The sequence below is a fragment of the Scyliorhinus torazame genome, chromosome 13 (genome assembly GCF_047496885.1).
Source record: "Scyliorhinus torazame isolate Kashiwa2021f chromosome 13, sScyTor2.1, whole genome shotgun sequence".
Lineage (NCBI taxonomy): Eukaryota > Metazoa > Chordata > Chondrichthyes > Carcharhiniformes > Scyliorhinidae > Scyliorhinus > Scyliorhinus torazame.
The window spans coordinates 143,253,083-143,278,308 of NC_092719.1; the positions used below are offsets into that span (position 1 = coordinate 143,253,083).

Here is a 25,226-nt window from a genome sequence, read left to right on the forward strand (position 1 = left end):
TGGGTAAGGTGCTCTTTCCAAGAGCCAGTGCACTCGATGGACCGAATGGCCTCCTTCTGCACTGTAAATTCTGTGTAAATTCTGTGATTCTGTATAGCCATTTTAGTACTTCCCAATTTATCTCCACAAACTTCCCCACGTGATACCAATAACTCTCAGGTCAGTTTGTTTTTCCTCTGGAAGGTAACTCAACAATTTATCCGAATTTTAAAGAACATCCTCGTTTTCCAATTTAATTTGAGGTATGCCAAATTCAGTCATCTGGATTTGGTTCGTCACGGAGTTAGAATCATTAAAACCTTCTTTTTCTCACCTTCCCTTACAAAGTACCTTTTAAGCATATTCACATGACACACTCGGTGAGTCTTCCTTCTATCTGGTGTTTTTACCACATAATTCACCTCACTTAATTTCCTTTCAATCTGATACGGTCCACAAAACCTTGCTTTTAAAGGTTCACTTACCACTGGTAACAATACTAAAACTTTATCTCCACTGGCAAAACTACTAACTTGGGATTTCTTGTCCACTACCGGTTTCATCACATTTTGTGCAACTTTTAAATGTTGTCAAGCCAATTCATCTGCTCTATTTAATCGTTCCCTAAAATTTGACACGTAATCCAATAATGTAATTTCCAATTTCTCACTCACCAACTTTTCCTAAATCAATTTAAGTGGTCCTCTTACCTCATGACCAAAAATTAGTTCAAAAGGACTGAATTTGGTTGACTCATTAGGTGCATCCCTAATTGCAAACAGTACGAATGGAATTCCTTTATCACAATCCTCTGGATAATCATGACAATAAGCCCTCAACATTGTCTTTCATGTCTGATGCCACCTTTCTAACGCTCCCTGCGATTCTGGATAGTACGCAGTTGATTTAAATTGTTTTATTCTTAAGCTATCCTCCTTGATCCGATTGTATTTCTGTAGGTAGTCCCTATCTAGTAAAGAATTTAAGTAACTCCTCCACAATCTTTTTAGCTGTAACATTACGTACTGGAATGGCCTCTGGAAACCTAGTAGACCCATCCATTATAGTCAAAAGATATTGATTCCCACTTTTTGTTTTAGGAAGCGGTCCTACTCAATCAATTAAGACCCTTGTAAAAAGGTTCCTCAAATGTTGGAATGGGTATTAAGGGCGCTGGTTTTATCATTGCTTGAGGTTTCCCTAACAATTGACATGAGTGACATGATTGACAAAATTTAACTACATCTTTGTGTAGTCCAGGCCAATAAAATTGTTTCTGGATTTTAGCTCGAGTTTCCCTTATTCCCAAATGACTTCCCACTGGTACCTCATGTGCAATTCACAACAGCTCCTTTCTATACCCTATAGGCAATACTACCTGATGAACTTCTGCCCACTTTTCATCCGCCTGGAAATGTAAAGGTCTCCATTTTCTCATCAAGACATCACTTTTACGGTAATAACACTCTGATATACACTCAGGTTCCTCTTCCATATATGCTTTCTGATATATCCGTTTTATTTCTACATCTTTCTGTCGTAACTCCGCCAATTTTCCTGAACTAAAAATATCCGCCTCATCCTCCACCTGTTCTTTTTCAACCACCTGATCAAAAATAGTTTCTGATAATTGCACTTCAACTTCATCTTCACTCTTTGATTTCTCCTCGTCTTAACCTGTGACTTTGCGACCTTGTTACCACACAATCCGGAAAAATCCCAGGATATTCCTCCTTCAACACTTCAGTTGTCTGATTTTCCACTGGATTATCAACCACAGGAGGTATCACTCCCACCTGCGATCCAGCTATATCATTACCCAAGATAAACTGTATTCCTGGACAAGATAGTTTCTCTATTACTCCTACTACCACTGCACCACTCTTCACTGGACTTTCCAACCTTACCTTATAAAATTGAACACTACTCCTCTCACCCTGAATTCCACATATTACCACCTTTTCTGGCAACATTCTTCCCAAACTACATAACTCCTCATCTCTTACCATTAAAGATTGACGAGCTCCCGTATCTCTTAAAATTGTGACTTCTTTACCTGCTCCTCCTGATACACATGAGTGAACTTTACCCACACAAGTAAATTCTTTAAAGAGATCTGGCACCTTCTGATCAATCACCTCTTGATCAGGCTGTACAATCTTTTGCCTCGCCTTCGCTTCCCTTTGCCACTTTAACAAACCCCACTGTCTTATCCTGTTTTACCACATCAGCCTTCCCAGTGCTTTTCTTCAACCACCAACACTGTGAATCTACATGGCCTAGTTTATTACAGTGAAAACATCTGAAACTTTTCATTTCTCACCCTCCTGGATTTCTTTTTTAATCTGAGGTACACTCTCCTTATTATCTCCCATCAGATCACCTTTACTTTTACCACTCGAGTATTTCTCATGTCCCCAGTTTCTATCCCTCACAGGCTGAAACTGATGTTGGAAACCAAGCTTTGATTTCTGAACTAATTCATAATCATCTGCCATTCCTGCTGCTAATCTCGCAGTTTTAACCCTCTGCTCTTCCACACGAGTTCTCACTACATCAGGAATTGAATTTTTAAACTCCTCCAAGTGTAATTTTTCTGAGAGTTTCATACGTTTGGTCTATTTTCAAAGCCCTTATCCACCTATCAAAATTACTCTGTTTGATCCCTTCAAACTCTAAACCTTTGTCTGTAGGCTTCATGCACTAGCTCATATGCACCCAAGATGGATTTTTTCACCTCCTCATATGTCCCAGATACCTCCTCCGGTAATGATGCAAACACTTCACGAGCCCTACCTACCAGCTTTGTTTGAATCAGTAATACCCACATGTCCTGTGGCCATTTCATTTGTTTAGCTACCTTCTCAAATGAAATTAAAAAGGCTTCTATCTCCTTCTCATCAAACCTTGGCAATGCTTGGACATTTTTAAATAGATCCCCACCAAGCCTTTTGCGCATTAACTACTAACTTGTAGTTCGATGTGTGTAATTCCACTCGCACTGGGAAGATACGACAGCTGAAACAGTATTAACAAGTGAAGAGGGCACTCAGGAAAGAGCATACCTCCACCACATTGTGCTAACCCAACAATATTACAATTGTGCAGCTCTTCCAGGAGACATTTCTCTGCCTGGTGGATGTTCAATAACTACAAAGCTGAAAAAATAGATCCTTTTATTAAGAGCTCCCGTTTCACCGAGGCAGCTTCAGGCCAATCTACATCCAACAGCTTGCTCTAAAAACTCTGCTCACACTTTGACAGCTGTGACAAAGTGTAGGTAACGTGGCGATGATTATGTCACTGAGAAAAAGTAAGAAGTCTTACAACACCAGGTTAAAGTCCAACAGGTTTGTTTTGAATCACTAGCTTTCTACAAGGATGCAAGAAAGCAGACAAGATCCCGAAAGGACTACAGATCACAAACCCACTCAGGTCAACCTACAACACAGACTATGCTGAGAGACCCTGCTATCGCACCTCTCACACACTGCTCAACCACCTCGTACACCATCTCTACAGCAGACGCCGCAACCTGGATACCAAGGTAGAGTCCATATTCTCAACTTGCGCTCAGGACACAGCAGACCAGCTGCAGGACACCGCTGAACAGATAAAACAATGGTACTACCTATATGCACACAAAGAACAGGAAGCGTGAGAAACTCAGCATCAACACCAGGAGTAACTAAGCCTCTCCCGGTACCACAATAGAAAACAATACAGGGAAATCTATTGTCAACTTGTCGGACTACACCCTTCAACCAGACAAAATTGGAGTCCTCAGAGGGCTCAATTTCTGCACCACCACCAAAATGGACCCCATCCGTCTCACGGCAGATACGGAGGAATTCATCAGGTGAATGAGGCTCCGGGAGTTCTTCCAGAGACCCCAAAAGGCCAACAGCAAACCCAACAAGACAACCAATGAGCCGGAACAGCAGACCGAGAGATCTGCGGTGCAGCAACCGAAGAGGAAAGGGTCGAATTTGACCCCTCTGGAAGACCTTTGCCCTAGACTCGACTTGTATGCTCAAGCCAGATTCATCAGTCGCATTCACAAGACAGCCCCGAACGTCACCCAAGCACAACGCTACACCATCCTCGCTCTCAAGACCAACAGCAACATCGTCATCAAACCAGCAGACAAAGGAGGGGCTACCGTCATACTGAACAGAACGGACCACTGTAAAGTGTACTGACAACTCAGCAACACTACAGTAAGTTACCCGCAGATCCGACCAAAGAACACACCCACCAACTCAACAGATTGATCAAGACCTTGGATCCAGACGTTCAGAGCACCCTACGTGCTCTCATCGCATGTATTCCTCGCATCGGAGATCTCTACTGCCTCCCGAAAATAGACAAGGCCAACACACCAGGCCATCCCATCGTATCAGGCAATGGGACCCTATGCAAGAACTTCTCTGGCTACATCGATGGCATCTTGAAACCCATCGTACCAAGAACGCAGAGCTTCTGTCGCGATACAACGGACTTCTTACAGAAACTCAGCACCCATGGTCCAGTTGAACCAGGAACATTCCTCGTAACAATGGATGTCTCGGCACTCTACAGCAGCATCTCCCATGACGAAGGCATTGCTGCAACAGCCTCAGTACTCAACACCGACAACTGCCAATCTCCAGACGCAATTCTATAACTCATCCACTTCATTCTGGATCACAACGTCTTCACCTTGGACAACAGGTTCTTCATCCAGATACATGGAACAGCCATGGGGACCAAATTTGCACCTCAATACGCCAATATCTTCATGCATAAGTTTGAACAAGATCTCCTCACCGCACAGGACCTTCAACCGACGTTATACACCAGGTACATCCATGACATTTTTTTCCTTTGGACCCACGGCGAAGAATCACTGAAATTTTTTTCCTTTGAATCCACGGCGAAGAATCACTGAAACTACACGATGACATCAATAAGTTCCATCCCACCATTCGACTCACCATGGACTATTCTCCAAAATCGGTTGCTTTCTTGGACACACACATCGCCATCAAGGAGGGTTGCCTCAGCATTTCGCTTCACCACAAGCCCACGGATAACCTCACGATGCTCCACTTCTCCAACTTCCACCCTAAACACACTAAAGAAGGCATCCCACATGGACAAGCATTCTGTATACACAGGATCTGCTCAGACGAGGAGGAACGTAACAGACATCTACAAACACTGAAAGATGCCCATCGTACGAACGGGGTATGGCGCTCGATTTATCGATCGACAGTTCCAATGCGCCACAGCAAAAAAGCGCACCAACCTCCTCAGAAGACAAATACGGCACACAACCGACAGACGACCTTTCCTTTCGTCGTCCAGTACTTCTTTGGAGCGGAGAAACTACGCTATCTTCTTCGCAGCCTTCAACACGGTAGAATTGTGGATAGCACAATTGCTTCACAGCTCCAGGGTCCCTGGTTCAATTCTGGCTTGGGTCACTGTCTGTGCCGAGTTTGCACTTCCTCCCAGTGTGTGCGTGGGTTTCCTCCGGGTGCTCCGGTTTCCTCCCACAGTCCAAAGATGTGCAGGTTAGGTGGATTGGCCATGATAAATTGCCCTTAGTATCCAAAATTGCCCTTAGTGTTGGGTGGGGTTACTGGGTTATGGGGATAGGGTGGAGGTGTTGACCGTGGGTAGGGTGCTCTTTCCAAGAGCCAGTGCAGACTCGATGGGCCGAATGGCCTCCTTCTGCACTGTAAATTCTATGATAACACATCATCGATGAAGACGAACATCTTGCCAAGGCCATCCCCACACCCCCACTACTTGCCTTCAATCAACCGTGCAACCTCAAACAGACCATTGTTTGCAGCAAACTACCCAGCCTTCAGAACAGCGACCACGACATCACACAATCCTGCCATGGCAACCTCTGTCATCGACATGGGTACCACCATTACACGCGAGAACACCATCTACCAGGTATGCGGTAGATACTCGTGTGACTCTGCCAACGTCGTCTACCTCATACGCTGCAGCAAAGGATGTCCCGAGGCGTGGTACATTGGCGAGACCATGCAGATGTTGGAACAACGGATGAAGATGAACGGACATTGCATGACAATTGCCAGGCAGGAATGTTCCCTTCCAGTCGAGGAACACTTCAGCAGTCAATGCCATTCAGCCTCTGATCTTCGGGTAAGCGTTCTCCAAAGCGGCCTTCAGGACGCAAAACAACGCAGAATCGCCGAGCAGAAACTGATAGCCAAGTTCCGCACATATGAGTACGGCCTCAACCGGCACCTAGGATTCATGTCGCATTACATTCACCCCCCCCTCACCATCTGGCCTTGGCTTACGAAATCCTACCAACTGTCCTGGCTTGAGACAATTCACACCTCTTTAACCTGTGATTATCCCTCGCTCCAGTCGCTCCATCTGGACCGAGTAATTAATGACTTAATTACCTGCAAAGACTCGCATTCAAAGTATTGTCTTGCATCACTGACTTTGTCTATATGCGTGTTTCTGGAACCCACCTCTTCATTCACCCGAGGAAGGAGCTGTGCTCCAAAAGCTAGTGATTCAAAATAAACCTGTTGGACTTTAACCTGGTGTTGTAAGACTTCTTACTGTGCTCACCCCAGTCCAACGGCCGCATCTACACATCATGACTGAGAAAAAGGGAATGGGTGAGGGAGAATTAATAAGTGAACGTGAGAGAAAAAAATGTGTGTTTGTGAGAGAGAGGAAGAAAGAGTGACACAGAGGAAAGAGGGGGAAATTGGTGCGGGGGGGTGCAGAATATCTCAGGGCGAGAGAGAGTGGCACCAGGCAACATTGCTCACATTCACAAAGTCCTGAGAGGCCTGCTTGTTATGGTGAATTGGACATTCTGAATTCTCCGAATACCCGAACAGATGCCGAAATGTGGCGAATAGTGATTTTCACAGTAACTTCATTGCAGTGTTAATGGAAGCCTACTTGTGACACTACTAAAGATTATCATTTACAGCTTAAACGTAACGCCAATGACATGCAATTCTTTTTTTTAATCCTTCTAAAACCCTCCTCTTGGGCCTGGCTTTCAAGTTTACAAACTACTGGCGGAGCCTAACCAAACAAATAATAAAACATTTAAATCCTTTCCAATGACTTTCCTTCTCTTTTACATTTGTCCAATAAATAGAGACCTGGGTGGAGGAAAGAATATTTGGGGGACATTGAGGGGAGATCCATTTTTTTTCTGTTTCCCTTAGATTTTACTTTCAATGACTCTCCTAAAGTCATGTCCATCCACATACAAGTGTTTTGTCGCCGACTTTGTGCTCATGCATTCTAATTTTTTTTTTTTTTTTTTAAAAAGGAAGGCTTTTTATCTTGTGTAGAAAAAGGTGGGAGTCCAGGCAATCCACAAGAGCTTGACCTTCCAGGTCTTGAGTTTGCTTTTAATATCAGCCACAGGACTGGGGAGGATGCTGTGTGAGAGGTATGGGGATTTGAATGAACAAAAGTGGTTTAACTTTGTCGGATTCTTGGCCTCCTACCCATCAAGGCTCTTCTTTCTTTAAGGGGCTGGTTTAGCACAGGGCTAAAGAGCTGGCTTTCAAAGCAGACCAAGGCAGGCCAGCAACACTGTTCAATTCTCGTACCAGCCTCCCTGAACAGGCGCCGGAATGTGGCGACTAGGGGCTTTTCACAGTAACTTCATTTGAAGCCTACGAGTGACAATAAGCAATTTTCATTTCATTATTTCATAATAAACTCTGATGGAGACATCGAGTTAGTTTATACATTCCTACTTCGAGAACAGTTTGGTTTCTAACTTCAATTTTTAGATCTATGGGCCCCTGAAAACTAAAACGTAGCACCCAAGGATAAAGAATTATTTTGACCCTGCACCAAAAGCTAATCAGTTCTTCCTTGGACCGTACCCAATGTATATATCAAGTTTTATTGAAATCCATCCATTAGTTTGATACTCACAAACAAAGTCAAAAACATGACTTCTGCCCACCTTCGATGAAACTTATCCCAGTACGTTCTATTCATAGCCCAACATCTTCCTCTGCTACAACTATGATCCACTTTTGCCCTAAAAAACATATAAAGTATACTTTGCAGAAAACCAATGATGGTATCCTATCTCTATTCAGGGAAACAGTCATGTATTAGTAATTACAGTATGGCGTTAACCTAATGGCCCAGATTGCTCAGCAGTAGCAATGATCACTGGACTGTCACTTAGCTCCAAAATTCACCCAACTAAATGCTACTGCACATTTCCAATGGCAAAGCCCGGCATCAGCAGCACCATTCAGGAACCTCCAGCAGAACGGAATAGTCTGGGGAAGACAAGACACACTGTTTTTGTGGTACTTACTGCCATATGGCAAGTTTAAAAGTACAAACTCTGCGTGTTAATGACTGGATGAGTGAGCAAGTTGGAAGGGTGGGGGTGGGGTGATGGTGTTTGCATGTTTGAATTGGTAGACAGGTCCGGGATTAGTCAGGTCTAATTGGGGGTTGAGGGTGGCAAATGCATAGTTCACTCTCATCAGGGGTGGGTTCAATGTGCACTTATCTAGATGTCAGAGTAGGTTTTAATCTGGCTCATGTCCTGGGTAATTGGCCAGATATGTATCCGAAAACTGTCTGAAGTCTCGGTGAGGAATGGGGATTTTAGGATATTGGATTCTAAATATTGGGGCATTTTAAAGGGTTAAAAGCCTGGGGTTATAGTGTATTTAACTATTGTGTCAAGCTTTTAAAAAGGATTTTGTTTTGCTTGGCCTGGGACCTTTTAGGAGTCAGAAGGTAAAATTGACCATGGGGAAGGTGTTTTTCAGTCTGTTCTAATGCACCGTGGTTTGACTAGGGGAAGTCCCTGGGCAGTTAATATGTTTTCAGCTTGGAGACGTAATTTGTTGTTCAGCTTCGGGGGGTGACGTCATTGCTGGGTGGAGCCAAGATATTAAGGGAGGTGTTTTGAGAAACTTTTGAGGAGTCCTGATCGGGCCACCACAGAGTCCACAAGTAAAGGTGATTTTCTTTCCCAGTAGGATAGGTTAAAAAATTGTAATAATAATTAAAGCAGAGCAGTCTAGTCTGAAAACAAGGAAGAGGCTGAAACAATCCAGTTGCAACAGCTATTTGAAGGCATTCAGCCAAAGTCTGAAGGGGTTCTAACAAGAGCCAGAATCTGTTCTGTACCGCAAGCATTACTCTACGCCTGCTAATTTTAAACTGGATTAAGAGCTCTATTCTTTTCTTGTTGTTTAATGGGAAATTGCAAAATTGTGTTTGGGGAAAATTGTAAGCTGTTCTTTTCAGGTGTGAAGTTAAAAATTTAATATTGTATTTATAATACAGGTTTTGTTTTAGAAATACCAACAGCCAATTTATTTTCATGCAATCTCTTCTGGAGTGAATCATTCTTTCCGCGCAGTCTTAAAATTGGCCAAAATATTGGGGTTTCGGTCCAGTATCCTCGCCACTGTTGGGGTAGGTCTGGGATCATATCTCCGACTCAACACAGAGTGGGAGATATTCACAAGAGGGTCCCGTGCAACAGGGATTTATCCACTGGAAGTTAAAACTGAGCCAGCAATTTCCACAAAGGTCAATGCATCAGGCTTCCACTGGGTCCTTACGCACATCTTCAGTCATACGTCCAGTCTCTGACAAACCAGAGGCTGAAGGTTTAGCCCAATATTTCTGACAGTGTTACTAATATAAAGTTTATAAGATTGTTTGTTATGTTTTGTTACAGTCTCTAAGTAGAGGTAAAATGAAGGAATTAAGCAGATCATGTGACCTGACTAATTCTGCATCAGAAGCCTGGGTGGTTTGTTGCTCTCGGGATAAGAGGGGCCCAAGCCAAGAGATTTGTTGACAAGTTGCAAGACGTTTCCACACGATAGCCAATTAGCATTTCTACCTGGCTACAAGGCCTCTGGTGAAGTCTACATCGACTTAGTAAGGCTTTTGACAAGATCAAGGTGGTAAGAGCCCATGGGATCCAGGGCAATTTGGATCCAAAATTAGCCTAGTGACAGGAGGCAAAGGCTTCCAGTCACAAAAACAACCTATGTCAAGTAGTGTTCCAGGAGGCATCAACGTTGGGTCCCTTGCTGTTTGCACTATACATTATTGATCTAGATGGGAATGCGGTGAACAGCCACGTTCGCAGATAACACGAAAACTGGTGGTGTGGTAAATAACGAGGAGGGAAGCCTTAGATTACTGGGCAACATAGACAGGCTGGTCACATTAGTAAATAGAATCCTGAAAAGTGTGAGGTGATGCATTTTGGGTTGACTAATAAGGCAAGGAAATGTGCAATGGACTATAGGAAGTACAGAGGTCCAGAGGGGCCTTGGGGTGCACATGAATAAGTCCCTGAAGGCAGCAGGACAGATAGATAAGATGGTTAGGACATATGTGCTACCTACCTTTATTAGCCGGGGCATAGAATATAAGAGCAAGGAGGTTATGATGGAGCTGTATAAAACGCTCACTCGGCCACAGCTAAAATACTGTGTGCAGTTCTGGTTGCCACACTACAGGAAGGATGTAATTGCACTGCAAAGGGTGCAGTGGAGATTCACCAAGATGCTGCCTGGGATGGAGCATTTCAGCTATGAAGAGAGGCTGGTTAGGCTGGGGTTGTTCTCCTTAGAGCAGAGAAGGTTCGGGGGGGCCTGATTGAGGTGTACAAAATGATGGACATAGATAGGGTAGATAGGAAGACATTTTCCCCCTTAGTTGAGGGGTCAATAACTAAGGTGCATAGAGGGTGGTGGGAATCTGGAACTCACTGTCTGACAGAGTGGTGGCGGTGGGAACCTGCACAAATTTTACGAAGCATTTAGAGAAGCACTTGAAACACCATAGCATACAAAGCAATGGACCAAGTGCTGGAAAATGGCATTTGAGAAGATAGGTGCTTGATGGCTGGCAGACATGATGGGCTGGAGGGTCTCTTTCTGTGCAGTTAAACTCTATGACTCTCATATGGATTGAGGATGAACACCAAAAAAACAAAAACAATAATAATCAAAAGGAATACATTAGAAGAAACTAGTATGAAGAGGTATCAGACTGCAAGAAGCAAATAAGTTTGACTACTTCAGACAAATGATAACAGAACATGGCAGGTGTGGTGAAATCAGAAGCAGTTTGATAAAGATGCAGGATGTTAACAAGAAAACTCAAGCTGAAACTTACAAGATGCTACATTTTATCCACTTTCCTGTATTCCCCAGAAACCTGGACAAGAAATACAGATCTGTGGAAGAAAATAGAGGTTTTTGAAATGTGGATGCCAAGACACATGCTTAAAATTCCATTTTCGTACAATAAGGTATCTAAAGAGGTGTTTGAAATTGCAAAAGCAAAAATAACCCGACTAAGTGACATCCAGAAAAGAAAATGTCAGTATTTCAGCCATTTAACCAACCAGGAAGACAGGTTGACTGAAGCACAATTGGATGCTGGACATCACAGGGACATTGCAGATGAGATATAGTGGATGGGTGAGGGTATCACAAGACTGTATAACATGATATACCATGACAAAAGATCTCTTGATAGTAGTAGCTACAAGCAGGGTAGGAGGTGTTAACAAATTTTAGAAAACAGATTAGGATATAATATCAACTATTAGGACACCTGATATTAATTGAAATATAGACCTACAACAGTAATGAGTTCTTTTGAGAAAAAGGCCATAATGTCTTACGGCAGAAATTTAAAAAAGGCATTTGATAAAACATTTTTTGGCTATCGCTAAAGATTACAGAGGATTATAAAACAATTACACTGGCTGGGCAATTAGCAGATATGAAAGTAGTAGGTTACAATCAACAGCATTGGACGAGATTAGGCCAACGTGCAACTCTGCAGGGACCCAACATAACAATTAGCAGCTATCAACCTAAATAGCCCAGATCATCCAATTCCAATAGCAGCAAGGTCCTCCAGTCGGTACCATGGGTTAGTTGATTAAAGCGCCTGAGTTTGAGTCTCACTGGTGCCTCCGTCTCTTTGGTCAATGAATGGGTTTAACTCACAGTCCAATAGCAGCAAACGTTAAGACATTCGGTGCTACTGAGGATCGCAATGGCATCAGAAGGTCAGGCCAGCTGATTTATGCTGAAACAATGAACTTCTGATACTTCAGAAATAGTTTCATGGGACTCCCATGCTGATTGTTTGCCAGGGACGTATCACCATGTAAACTTGGGTTATTTCCCCTTCATTTACCCTGGTTTTTAAAAATTGATTTACACAGAACAGTTCCAAACAGGTTGAACCCTTCAGGAGTGCACGTCAAAGTCCATCAGGTGGAGTTTCAAATCATTAAAAGCACATTGGCATTCATGACACATCTCGTTCCCACCAACGCCATGCACTGGCAACCCCTCCCCTTCCTGGCACCACTAATCAGAGCCCCTGCCAAACTGTCCACACACCCACACCACCCAACAATACTCACCCAACCCTGACACCACTCCACTCCTGGAATCCCTGGCTACTCTATTATTTCACCGGATGGGCAGAACTGGCTAGAGGTACCAATGTTGTCAGAGGGGAATAAGTCATGGCAGTAGGGGGCAAGCACGGTCGAGGGATACGGGGGGAGCCTAGCCCAGGCGTGCGGGGTGGGGAGGGAGGACTAGCACTGGGATGCAAAGGAGGGCGAGCAAAGGATAAGAGAATATGAATAAAAGCTAGCAAGAAACAAAGTGGTCTGCAAAAGCTTCTTGTGTATGTGAAAAAGAACGAACAGCGAAGTGGCTCCATTACAGGTAGAGAGGGGAGAAATTATAATTGAGAATGGATAAATGGCAGAGGAACTGAAAAATTACTTTGCATCTGTCTTAGAGGAAGATACAAAAATCTACTAGACATAAGTGGGAACCAAGGGCCTTCAAAAATGAGGAACTAAAAGAAAACATTAATAAATACGATAGTATTGGGAAAATTAATGGAATTAAAGTTTAACAAATCCCCTGGACTATGTCCTACAATGTTGAAGTAGATGGCTATGGAGATATTGGAGGCATTGGTGGTAATCTTCCAAAATTCCATAGAATCTACCTGCGTTCCTGTGGACTGGAAAGTAGAAAATGTTATCCCATTATTTAAGAAAAGTGGGAGAGAGAAATCAGAGTTTAGAGCTGTTAGTTTGATGTCGGTAGTGGGGAAATGTTAGCATCTATTTTTTAAAAATAAATTTAGAATACCCAATTCATATTTTCCAATTAAGGGGCAATTTAGCATGGTCAATCCACCTACCCTGCACATCTTTGGGCTGAGGGGGCAAAACCCATGCAAACATGGGGAGAATGTGCAAACTCCACATGGACAGTGACCCAAGGCCGGGATCGAACCTGGGACCTCGGCACCTTGAGGCAGCAGTGCTAATCACTGCACCACCGTGCTGCAATGTTAGAATCTATTACAAAGGATGTGATAACTATACAATTGGAAAATGATTGGGCATAGTCGACATGGATTTATAAAAATCATGTTTGAAAAATCTGAGTTTTTTTGAGGATATTACCTGTAGCATTGATAAATGGGAATCAATGTTGCGGTATATTTGAATTTTAGAACATAGAACATAGAACAATACAGCGCAGTACAGGCCCTTCGGCCCACGATGTTGCACCGAAACAAAAGCCATCTAACCTACACTATACCATTATCATCCATATGTTTATCCAATAAACTTTTAAATGCCCTCAATGTTGGCGAGTTCACCACTGTAGCAGGTAGGGCATTCCACGGCCTCACTACTCTTTGCGTAAAGAACCTACCCCTGACCTCTGTCCTATATCTATTACCCCTCAGTTTAAGGCTCTGTCCCCTCGTGCTAGCCATTTCCATCCGCGAGAGAAGGCTCTCACTGTCCACCCTATCTAACCCTCTGATCATTTTGTAAAGAGGCTTTCGGGCATGGTCCCACAAAGGAGATTAGGAAACAAAATTAGAGCGCGTGGAATTGGGCGTAATATGCCGCTATGGATTAAAAAGTGGTTAATAAGACAGAAAACACTAAGAATTAACGGGTGGCAGGTTGTTATAGATCATAGAATTCCTAGAATTTACAGTGCAGAAGGAGGCCATTCAGCCCATCTAGTCTGCACCGGGCCTTGGAAAGAGCACCCTACCTAAGCCCCACATCTCCACCCCAGCCCCTCTTATCCCCGTAACCCCACCTAACCTTTTTGGACACTAGGGGCAATTTAGAATAGCCAATCCACCTATTCTGCACATCTTTGGACTGTGGGAGGAATCCGGAGCACCCGGAGGAAACCCACGCACACACGGGAAGAACGTGCAGACTCCACACAGACCAAGACAGGAATTGAACATGGGACCCTGGAGCTGTGACGCAACTGTGCTAACCACTATGCTACCGTGCCACCTCAAGTGGGTACCACAAGGATCATTACATGAGCCACAAGCTTTGGCGATCAAATATATCTCCAAATTTACTGATGACATTAAACTAGGTGGGAATGTAACTAGTGAGGAGGTCGCAAGGAGCATTCAAAGGGATTTGGACAGGCTAAGTGAATGGCAGATGGAATATAATGTAATTAAATGTAGTTATCCACTCACGCCGCAAAAAAAACCAGAAAGGTAGATTTTCTCTCAAACTGTGAGCAATGCTGATGTCCAAAGGGACCCAAGTGTCCTTGATCGTGAGTCACTAATAGTTACCAGGGAAGTGCAGCAAACAATTCGGAAAGCAAATGGTATGTTGGCCTTTATCATAAGGGGATTTGAGTAAAGGAGTAGTCTTGCTGTAATTGGAAAGAGCTTTGCTGATTCTGCATCTGGAGTAATGTGTACAGTTTTGGTCTCCTTATCTAAGGATATACTTGCCATGGAGGGAGTGCAATGCAATTTCAACAAACTAATCCCTGGGGTGTAATCATTGTCTTTTTTTTGGAAAGATTGAGACTGGGCCTGTATTCTCTAATTTCAAAAAAGAGAGAGGTGATCTCACTGAAACATATAAAATGCTTACAAGGGAATGACAGGGGTAGATGTAGATAGGATATTTCCCTCTAGTTTGTGAACCTGGAAATATGGGGGGGGAGGGGGGGCACAGTATCAGAATAAGAGGTAAGCCATTTAAGACTGAAAAGAAGAGTTCTTCACTCAGAGGGTGGGGATTTCCTACCCCAGAGAACTATGGAAGCTCAATCATTGAGCATTTTCAAAACTGAAATCTACAGATTTCTGGATGTGAATTGTATCAAGGGGTAACAAGGAAAAATTCAGATGATCAACCATGATCTGTTTGAGTGGAGCAGACTCGATGAGCCAAATGGTCTATTCCTGCTCTTACTTCCATTGCCAAGGGAGGCCAGCCACTGCCGAAGAGTTGCGAGCATTGTCAGGTGTTGCTGGTGGAGGCTGAGATGTGGCAAGGGGGTGAGCCTTATTAGGTGTGATTTTGGGGAGGGAAGGAAAAACCTAACAAAGACACGGAAATTTAAAAACACTGCAAGTCAAATAAACTGCAGACAGAACTGAAGGGATGTGTCTTCAGTTCACAATGAGAAAGGGGGCATGGCTTTGCTGCGGCTGTTCTTCACTACTAGGCCTCTCCAGTCAGCTTGTCGCTGGATTAAAGCTGGAACAGGAAAGTCCCGGTGTTGCAGCGACCAGTGGGGCAGTTTTAGACATGGTCAGCAGCATGTTCTCCCAATCTGCCGCTGACCGCAAGATCTGGGTCATTGCCATCATCACAGAAGCTGATTAAAAAAATACATACAAGGTGCAAAACTGCAGCTTATCGCCACTTGAGGTCACATTGAAAACTTGGGCATTTATAGACACCCAATGTTGCACCATAAAGTTGGTACATAAACTGTCATTTTTATTCAAATAGACCACATTTCAAAAGCCGGGGGGAGAGAGAGAGAGAGGAAAGAGAGAGAGAGAGAGAGAGACGACGCGTGTTCTTAGAGAGAGAAATGATCAGCACTATCTGTCAACAGATATCATTTACTTGGTCAAACACAAGAAAATTATAGCCAATGTGGGGGAGTTTTAAAGCAGAATTATTAAAGAGAGTCATTTTGCACTTTGCACTAAAGAAACATCAAAATTAGCTTCATACATGCAACTGCTACATTTTCTTGTCATTTCAGTAAACAGCTCATAATAGGCCATGACTACCTGGCCATAAAAGGGCTGTGAGCCACCTCTTCACAACAATTAAAGCTGCACTGAGTAAATAAACATGCACTTTGAAACACATCATGAAGGTGAAATGCTCAGATGAACTTCCGCTGGCAGCTACAGTTGGCAGCACGTAGAAGAGACCTCACTGGTGTCTAATAACTCCATTGCCAACCACATGGCACATTTACTCAATTATCCAATAAGGATAAGACAACTAAACTATTGGAAAATATACCTACCTACAATGTCATTTTTCCAAACAAAGTAAATATACTTTAAATATTCTTGAATAAGTATACTTTAAATATTCTTGAATGATCCACTTTACATTCTATTCCCCAAACTGCAGACCTCCACCAAATGCAGAGGTTATGCTGATAATGCGATTTGTTTCAGTGCTAGTCTAGAGATCATATAGCTCGCAAAAATTACCACAATTGGACGTCGATCACAGAAGAATGCTGTTCCTGAAATTTTCAGTCATAAAACAGATCATTTACCTGCCTGTGACAAAAAATAGTGCAAGTAGAAAACTGAACATACTTAGATGCTTAGAGTAATAACGGAATAGTCAAAATCCCAATTCCAAACAAAAGGCAGGCTTAATCTCAAAGAGTTTACTGGGACAATGTAATCACAAATGGTGTCAAAGTAAATATCAAAATCATTAATGCTATATAAAGTTATATACTGGCTGATATAAAATGTATTAACTGAAATGTAAAGATGTCATGTCATCTCAAATACATTTTGCTCGATGTTATCATTTGTCTGCGCATGCATACCCCAGAGATAGGCACAGTGGCAGCATGGATACATAACTGACTCAGGGACAGAAAACAAAAGAATTGGGAGGTTTTTTTTTTTAAAAAAGAGTGGAGGGAGGTATATAGTAGTCAGTATTAAGATCACTGCTCTCCTTAATATTTTAATGAGCTGGACTTGGGTATGCCCAAACCTGAGTTATACCATTTCAAAGTTGGAAGCTTAGTAAAGAGGGAAGAGGCTAGCAATGGTTCAGGAGGATTAGTTGATAAAATGGACAGACACATGACAGATGAAAATTAACAGTTTGAAAAGTTGCATTTTGATAGGAAGAATGAAGAGAGGAAAATATGAACTAAATGGTATAATTTTAAAACGCAGGCAGGAATTGAGAGAATTGGGTGTATGATTGAGAGAATTGGACAAAACGTTCAAGGTGGAATGGCAAATTAAGAAAACTATTGAAAAAGCCTAAGAGACAAATGGAGTGCAAAAGCAAGGAAGTTATGCAAAACAAGAGACGGGTTACACCCCCTCTGTAGTGCCATGTTCAATTCTGGGAATCATACTAAGGAGCATGTCAAGGCCGAGAGGATGTAGACAGATTTACCAGAATGCGAGCAGGAATGAGGCACTTGGTTAGATGCAGAGACTGTAGAAACTCGGGTTGTTCTTCTTGGAGTAGGTGGTGTTAAGCAGGGAGTGGCAAGCAGAGATTTAATAGAGGTGTAAAAATCACAAATGGTTTTGGTAGAGAAGGAGAAACTGTTTCAAGTGGGAGACGGGTTGATAATTAGAAGACACCGATTTAAGGTAAATGGCACAAGAACCAAAGGTGACATGGAGAAACTTTTCAGCAGATTCAACAGTAATATCCAAAATGAACTGGATAACTGCTTGAAGGAAAAAGATTGATTGGACTATTTGGAAGGAGCAAAAGAATAGGACTAAATTAATAGCTCTAGCAAATGACACAAGGACAATCAGCCTTCTCCTGTGCTCGGATTTTAGGGAACAAAACTATATTACTGAAGTATAATTGCTCAGCTGCAAAGCTAAAACCCTCATGGGGTGTGTCATCACTTGGGAATACCTGAATGTAGGTGTTTATTATTCTCAAAACAATGTCTTCAACTGCCGTACAGGAACCTTTAAATATCACAACCTACCAATATGACAGTTGCTGACCGTCTCCCTCTTTGAAAGGTTTGTGGACACCAGCAGCACAGATCTTGCCTTCACCCAAAATACACACTTTGCCTGCCAGCTTTCTGGATAGTAATTAGGAGTGAGGTTTCAGGCTGATTTTTTTCTCACTGCAGTCTAGCAGCACTGAAGCTGACTGCAGCATATCGCCCAATGCCTTGGCTGAAATTGGCACATGGGTGACATCTCTTACTATGATACAACTGGTCTATTTTAGTTGAAAGAGAATGTTTGACCATGACACAGATCGTTCATTGCTCATCCTTAAAGTTTCATGGAATCTTTAAAGCAGGGCAGCTGCCATTATAATACTTCATTTAAAGCACAACATGTTAACCAAGCCGATGTCAAATACTTGAATGGGGTTTCAACCTGAAATCTTTAGCTTCAATCGGCCCGAGTTACAACTGCAACAGCGTAACACCAATTTTTAAAAAGGCAATAATAATTAGCCTTGTTCCACAAACACAGGATTTAAAAAATAAAATCCAAAGCTAATCTAACATAAAATGTCATAGAAGGCCGAATAAACTCCCAAGCTCTGAACTGAGCTGAACCCACATCCACTCTGGGTCACAAGCACAGAGCAACTTTGAAGTCCTGATTAGAAAACAGTGACAGATTCCACACCTAAGATTCCACACCTTAATATCTAATTATTTAATAATTAGATATTATTAAATAGCTAATAAATGAATGTTACCCTCTGGTCAGTTTCGCTTTCAATATAATTATCTTTCCACACCGACACAATCAAAAACAACATAGAAAACACAACCAATTCTTCTTATTTAACTCAAACACAACTGAAGCATAAATCAACTATTGTCGGGCAGCAGAGTAATAAACATCCATGAAGCATTTGCCATGTTATACCAACCACAAACTGCAAACAGTTGAAAAGCCAGGCACATGAACCATACAATGTGAAAGACAAATTTCAAGCAAATTGATTTTTCTGATCAAACAAAAAGAGCTCCTGTTTGAATGGATAGTCCTGCTTCTTCACACTCGTTCAGCAATCTCTCCAATGGTGTTTTACTGACATAGACTGCACTTTAAAACAGAAAGCCAACATAAATTTACACAATGATTGGCAGATATATTGCAGATTTCCTGCAGCGAACAAATCAGTCCAAAAATTCTCAAAATCCTGAAACAATGCAAACCGAAGCTTCGACTTGACAACACCAGGTCTAAAGTACAAACTATTTTACTGCTTCTCAGTGGAACCGAGAAAATAACTCTCAAACCACAGGTTTGATGTTAATCTATAAAGCATTGCGTTCACAGAAAAATTCAAAGCAACTTGGCAGCAAGGCTAACTTTTTGCCATATCCATGAGGAGTGTGCTTGAGATGTTCATGATGGAGGTGGGGATACTGAATGTCCGACTTAGCAAATTACCAACTGTTATGTCACACTTAGCTGACCACAATGAGGCCTTTTTTTTTCTGAATGGACTTGGGAGTTTGCGTATTGTGCGATGCAGGCCCGAGGCAATCCAAGACGCCTGCTGGGCCCTATACCGGCAAGGGAGCCAACAGCTCAAATTGGGCTTTTGCTCCAGTCAATGTGAACAAGTGCTTCTCGAGGTTTCACAGACTCACGAGAAGGGGTTAGGTTTAGAGAGGGAGAAGAAGGAGGGGGCTGAAGAGGAGGTTTGGGAGTAGGGGAGGGCAGGGCTAAGAGAGGGAAGGAAGCCAAATATTTCTTCCTTCATCCCAGCCAACTGACTCTGGGCATCCAGCAGCAGCCGAACATGGGTGAAGCCCAGGGATCTCCGGGGAAAATGTTCAAATCAAGTCCGGGCTTACAATCCGAGCAAGCCACTCGCTCAAGGCCTGCTTCGGGTTTAAGTATGATAAACCCATGGATCAAGCTTGTTTTACAGGCTTCCTTAAATCTGGGAGGAGACAGAGAGAAATAAAGTTGAAGGGCTTCCCGTTGAACTCCATTTTCTGTCAAACTTCTAACCATGAAGACACTGAAGGTCAATTTATTAAAAACAAAGATGGAAAGATTCCCATTCCTGTCTTAAAGTTAACATAAATTGGGTCTAAGTTGATTTATGCCCTCAGGAAATAAACATTTTTCCACTACCAAAACATTAAGACAGATGCTTCATATTTCAAAATGTATTGTTTCATTTTTCTATTCCTGAATTGGACAAAACTTTCAATTCTGCAAGGGGTGCTCCTCTGCCTCCTGTTTACAATGTAAATGTTTCAATGCATTGTCACAGACCAAGGCTGATCATTACTCAGAGAATGTGGGGATTGAGATGGAGCAGAAAAACAGAATTTACGTTTCCTTATCTGCTTGAAACACAAATTTAATCTATTTGCATTCGAGAAAAACTTATTGATCCCAGTTTCAGTCAAAAAGGGTTGAAGTTTGACACAGACTCAACTGCTGAAAGGCAACAGCAGCACCTCTGTGCAACCACTGTACACTTCCCCCCCCCCTCCCCCACCCCCGCCCCACAGTCCCTCCATCCATCCCCCCCACAGTCCCTCCGTCCACTGCCCCCCCCACAGTCCCTCCGTCCACCCCCCCCTCCACAGTCCCTCCCCCCCCCCCCCCCCCCCCCCCACAGTCCCTCGGTCCAACCCCCCCCCCCCCCAGTCTCTCGGTCCAACCCCTCCCCCCTCCTCGGTCCAACCCCTCCCCCCTCCCCTCCCCCAGATCACCAGTCCCTTTCTTCCACTTCTCCAGGCCACCAGTCCTCCATGCACTTCCCCCCAGACCACCAGTCCCTCCATCCAGTCCCCAGACCACCAGTCCCTCTGTCCAGTTCCCCCAGACTACCAGTCCCTCCATCCACTTCCTCCCCCAGGCCCTCCGTCCACTTCCCAGATCACCAGTCCCTTTCTTCCACTTCCCAGATCACCAGTCCCTTTCTTCCACTTCTCCAGTCCACCAGTCCTCTGTCCACTTCCCCCACAGACCATCAGTCACTCAAACCACTCCCCCAGACTGCCAGTCCCTCCATCCATTACCCCACAGCGCCTCCGTCCACTCCCCCAGACCACCAGTCCTTCACGCACCCCCAGCACCTCCATCTATTACCTCTCCCAGCACCTCCATCCACTCCCCCAGGCCGCCAGTCCCTCCGTCCACTTCCCCAGTCCCTCCGTCCCATTCCCCCAGACCACCACTTCCTCTGCCCACTTCTACCCCGGACCACCAGTCCCTCTGTCCGCTTCCCCCCAGACCACAAGTCCCTCCATCCACTCCACTAGTCCCTCCGTCCACTTCGCCCGCCAGACCACAGTCCCTCCGTCCACTTCCCTCCCAGACCACCAGTCCCTCCATCCACTCCCCCAGACCCTCTGTCCACTTCTCCAGGCCACCAGTCTCTCTGTCCACTTCCACCAGACCTTGCATCCATTACCCCAGTCCCTCTGCCCATTCCCCCTGACCACCAGTTCCTCCATCCACTCCCCGACCACCAGTCCCTCCGTCCACTTCCTCCTCCAGACCACCAGTCCGTCCGACCACTTCCCAGATCACCAGTCCCTTTCTTCCACTTCTCCAGGCCACCAGTCCTCTGTCCACTCCCCCCACAGACTGACTATCAGTCACTCAATCCACTCCCCTAGACCGCCAGTCCCTCCGTCCACTTCCCCCCCCCCAGACCACCAGTCCCTCCATCCACTGCCCCAGACCACCAGTCCCTCCGTCCACTTCTCCAGACCACCAGTCCCTCTGTCCACTTCTCCAGACCACCAGTCCCTCTGTCCACTTCTCCAGACCACCAGTCCCTCTGTCCACGTCTCCAGACTACCAGTCCCTCTGTCCACGTCTCCAGACCACCAGTCCCTCTGTCCACTTCTCCAGACCACCAGTCACTCTGTCCATTTCCCCCCCCAGACCACCAGTCCCTCCGTCCCCCCCAGACCCCCTGCCCACTTCTCCAGGCCACTAGTCCCTGTCCACTTCCCCCAGACCCTCCATCCATTCCCCCAAACCACCAGTCCCTCAGTCCACTCCTACAGACCACCAGTCCCTCCGTCCACTCCCCCAGACCCTCTGTTCACTACCCCAGACCACCAGTACCTCTGTCCACTCCCCCAGACCACCAGTCCCTCTATCCCCCCAAACCACCAGTCCCTCCGTCCACTCCCCCAGACCACCAGGCCCTCTGCCCTCCCGCATGCTCTCGCCCCTCCGCCCTCCCCCCCCCGCGCAACCAATTGTGCCCATGTTATGTGCCTGGGAATCGTGATTTCAAACCCGGGAGTCGCCGATCCTGAGCTGAAAATAAAGCGGTGGCAGCTCCCCTCTCCTCCCGGCCAGTCCAGGGTAAACTGTTGGGCTGGGTGAAATGCACCTTCCTTTCGCGATTCAATCCCCCCCCCCCCCTCCCTCCCCACCCCCAAGACCACCAGTCCCTCTGTCCACTTCTACCCCAGACCACCACTCCGTCTGTCCACTTCTACCCCAGACCACCAATCAATCCGCCCACTCTCCCCACAGTCCCTCGGTCCATTCCCCCCCGCCCCCACAGTCCCTCCATCCATTCCCCCACAGCGCCTCCGTCCACTCCCCCAGACCACCAGTCCTTCACCCCCCAGCACCTCCATCTATTACCGCTCCCAGCACCTCCATCCGCTTGCCCCAGATCACCAGTCCCTCTGTCCACTCCCCTTCCCCCAGACCTCCACTCCCTCTGCCCACTTCTTCCCCAGACCACCAGTCCCTCTGACCACGTCCCCCACAGACCACCAGTCCCTCGGTCCACTCCCCCAGACCACTTCCTCCACCAGACCACCCATCAACTTCCCCCACAGACCACCAGTCCCTCCATCCACTCCCCCAGACCCTCTGTCCACTTCTCCAGGCCACCAGTCTCTCTGTCCACTTCCCCCAGACCCTGCATCCATTATCCCAGTCCCTCTGCCCATTCCCACAGACCACCAGTCCCTCCATCCACTCCCCGACCACCAGTCCCTCCGTCCACTTCCTCCCCAGACTACCAGTCCCTCCTTCCACTTCCTCCCCAGTCCCTCCATCCACTTCCCAGATCACCAGTCCCTTTCTTCCACTTCACCAGGCCACCAGTCCTCCATCCACTTCCCCCAGACCACCAGTCCCTCCATCCACTCCCCAGACCCTCTGTCCACTTCCCCTCCAGACTACCAGCCCCTCCATCCACTTCCTCCCCCAGTCCACTTCCCAGATCACCAATCCCTTTCTCCCACTTCTCCAGGCCACCAGTCCTCTGTCCACTTCCCCCACAGACCATCAGTCACTCAAACCACTCCCCCAGACTGCCAGTCCCTCCGTCCATTCCCCCACAGCGCCTCCATCCACTTGCCCGCCAGACTACCAGTCCCTCTGTCCACTCCCCCTGACTACCAGTCCCTCTGTCCACTCCCCCAGACCACCAGTCCCTGTCCACTCCCCCAGACCACCAGTCCCTCTGTCCACTCCCCCAGACCACCAGTCCCTCTGTCCACTCCCCCAGACCACCAGTCCCTCTGTCCACTCCCCCAGACCCTCTGTCCACTCCCCCAGACCACCAGTCCCTCTGTCCACTCCCCCAGACCCTCTGTCCACTCCCCCAGACCACCAGTCCCTCAGTCCACTCCCCCAGACCACCAGTCCCACGGTCCACTCCCCCAGACCACCAGTCCCTCGGTCCACTCCCCCAGATCACCAGTCCCTCGGTCCACTCCCCCAGACCACCAGTCCCTCGGTCCACTCCCCCAGACCACCAGTCCCTCGGTCCACTCCCCCAGACCACCAGTCCCTCGGTCCACTCCCCCAGACCACCAGTCCCTCGGTCCACTCCCCCAGACCACCAGTCCCTCGGTCCACTCCCCCAGACCACCAGTCCCTCGGTCCACTCCCCCAGACCACCAGTCCCTCAGTCCACTCCCCCAGACCACCAGTCCCTCGGTCCACTCCCCCAGAACACCAGTCCCCCGGTCCACTCCCCCAGACCACCAGTCCCTCGGTCCACTCCCCCAGACCACCAGTCCCTCGGTCCACTCCCCCAGACCACCAGTCCCTCGGTCCACTCCCCCAGACCACCAGTCCCTCGGTCCACTCCCCCAGACCACCAGTCCCTCGGTCCACTCCCCCAGACCACCAGTCCCTCGGTCCACTCCCCCAGACCACCAGTCTCTCGGTCCACTCCCCCAGAACACCAGTCCCTCCGTCCACTCCCCCAGACCCCTCCCATAGACCACCAGTCCCTCTGCCCTCCCGCATGCTCTCGCCCCCCACCCACCAATTGTGCCCATGTTACGTGCCTAGGAAATGTGATTTCAAACCCGGGAGTCGCCGATCCGGAGCTGAAAATAAAGCGGTGGCATCTCCCCCCTCCTCCCGGCAAGTCCAGGGTAAACTGTTGGACTGGGTGAAGTGCGGCCGAGCACCTTCCTGTCGCGATTCAATCCCCCCCCCCACCCCGCCCGCCGAGATCTGGCCTCAGTACCCTGCTCTCTTCCTCCTCTACTCAGGCCCTTCCACTCTCACTCACAGGGTTTCTCCAGTCTTTGCGACATGACAAAGGAACTGGTCCAACAGCGACGACGCTTCCTTTTTGGATTTCTTCTCGAAATCTGCTGGTGGAAAAGAGACAAGAGCGCCAGTTATCAAGGGGACGGAAAGGGAATCCGAGGCTCTCCAGCCCAGTGTCATGCAGCAGATTCCTGCCCGCTGTGGAGACACAAACCACCAACAAATAAACGTCCGCGGGCCACTGACCTGCCACAGCTTCTAAAAGGCTTTCAGGCTCCATCTTGGAGGTGCAACTAAAAACCGATTCCCCCCCGACCAGTCACCGGGAACCAGAGTACCGCCAAATAAAGTTTCCCCCCTGCACCCCCCCCCCCCTAACTCCCCTCCCCCCGGACTTCAGCAGTCAGCGGCAGCGGCGCAGAGTGAGACATACAACATGGCGCCGCCCGTTGACGTCATCGCGTCCAGGCGCTCGCAAACGTCATCGCGTCCGCCCGCCAAGCTCGCGGGGGCAGAGGGCAGCGTCGCGCATGCGCACTCCCCACACACACACACACACACACACACACACCGCTGGCGAAAGTGATATCCAGTGCAGGCAAGTGAGCCTGTGTCCCGTT

The 25,226-nt window shown here is 46.4% G+C and overlaps 1 protein-coding gene across 1 annotated transcript in view; it reads right to left on the reverse strand.

The window, feature by feature from the left end:
- The window catches only part of ppp4r2a (protein phosphatase 4, regulatory subunit 2a), a 92,424-nt gene extending 67,443 nt beyond the window's left edge, over positions 1–24,981 (reverse strand). The window contains exons 1-2 of the mRNA XM_072472231.1: positions 24,853–24,981; positions 24,626–24,707 (exon numbers count right to left, since the gene is read on the reverse strand). Of these exons, the coding sequence (XP_072328332.1) occupies positions 24,626–24,707; positions 24,853–24,886 (116 nt within the window). The 5' untranslated portion in view covers positions 24,887–24,981. The remainder of the gene's footprint in view (positions 1–24,625; positions 24,708–24,852) is intronic.
- Positions 24,982–25,226: the final 245 nt, after the last annotated feature.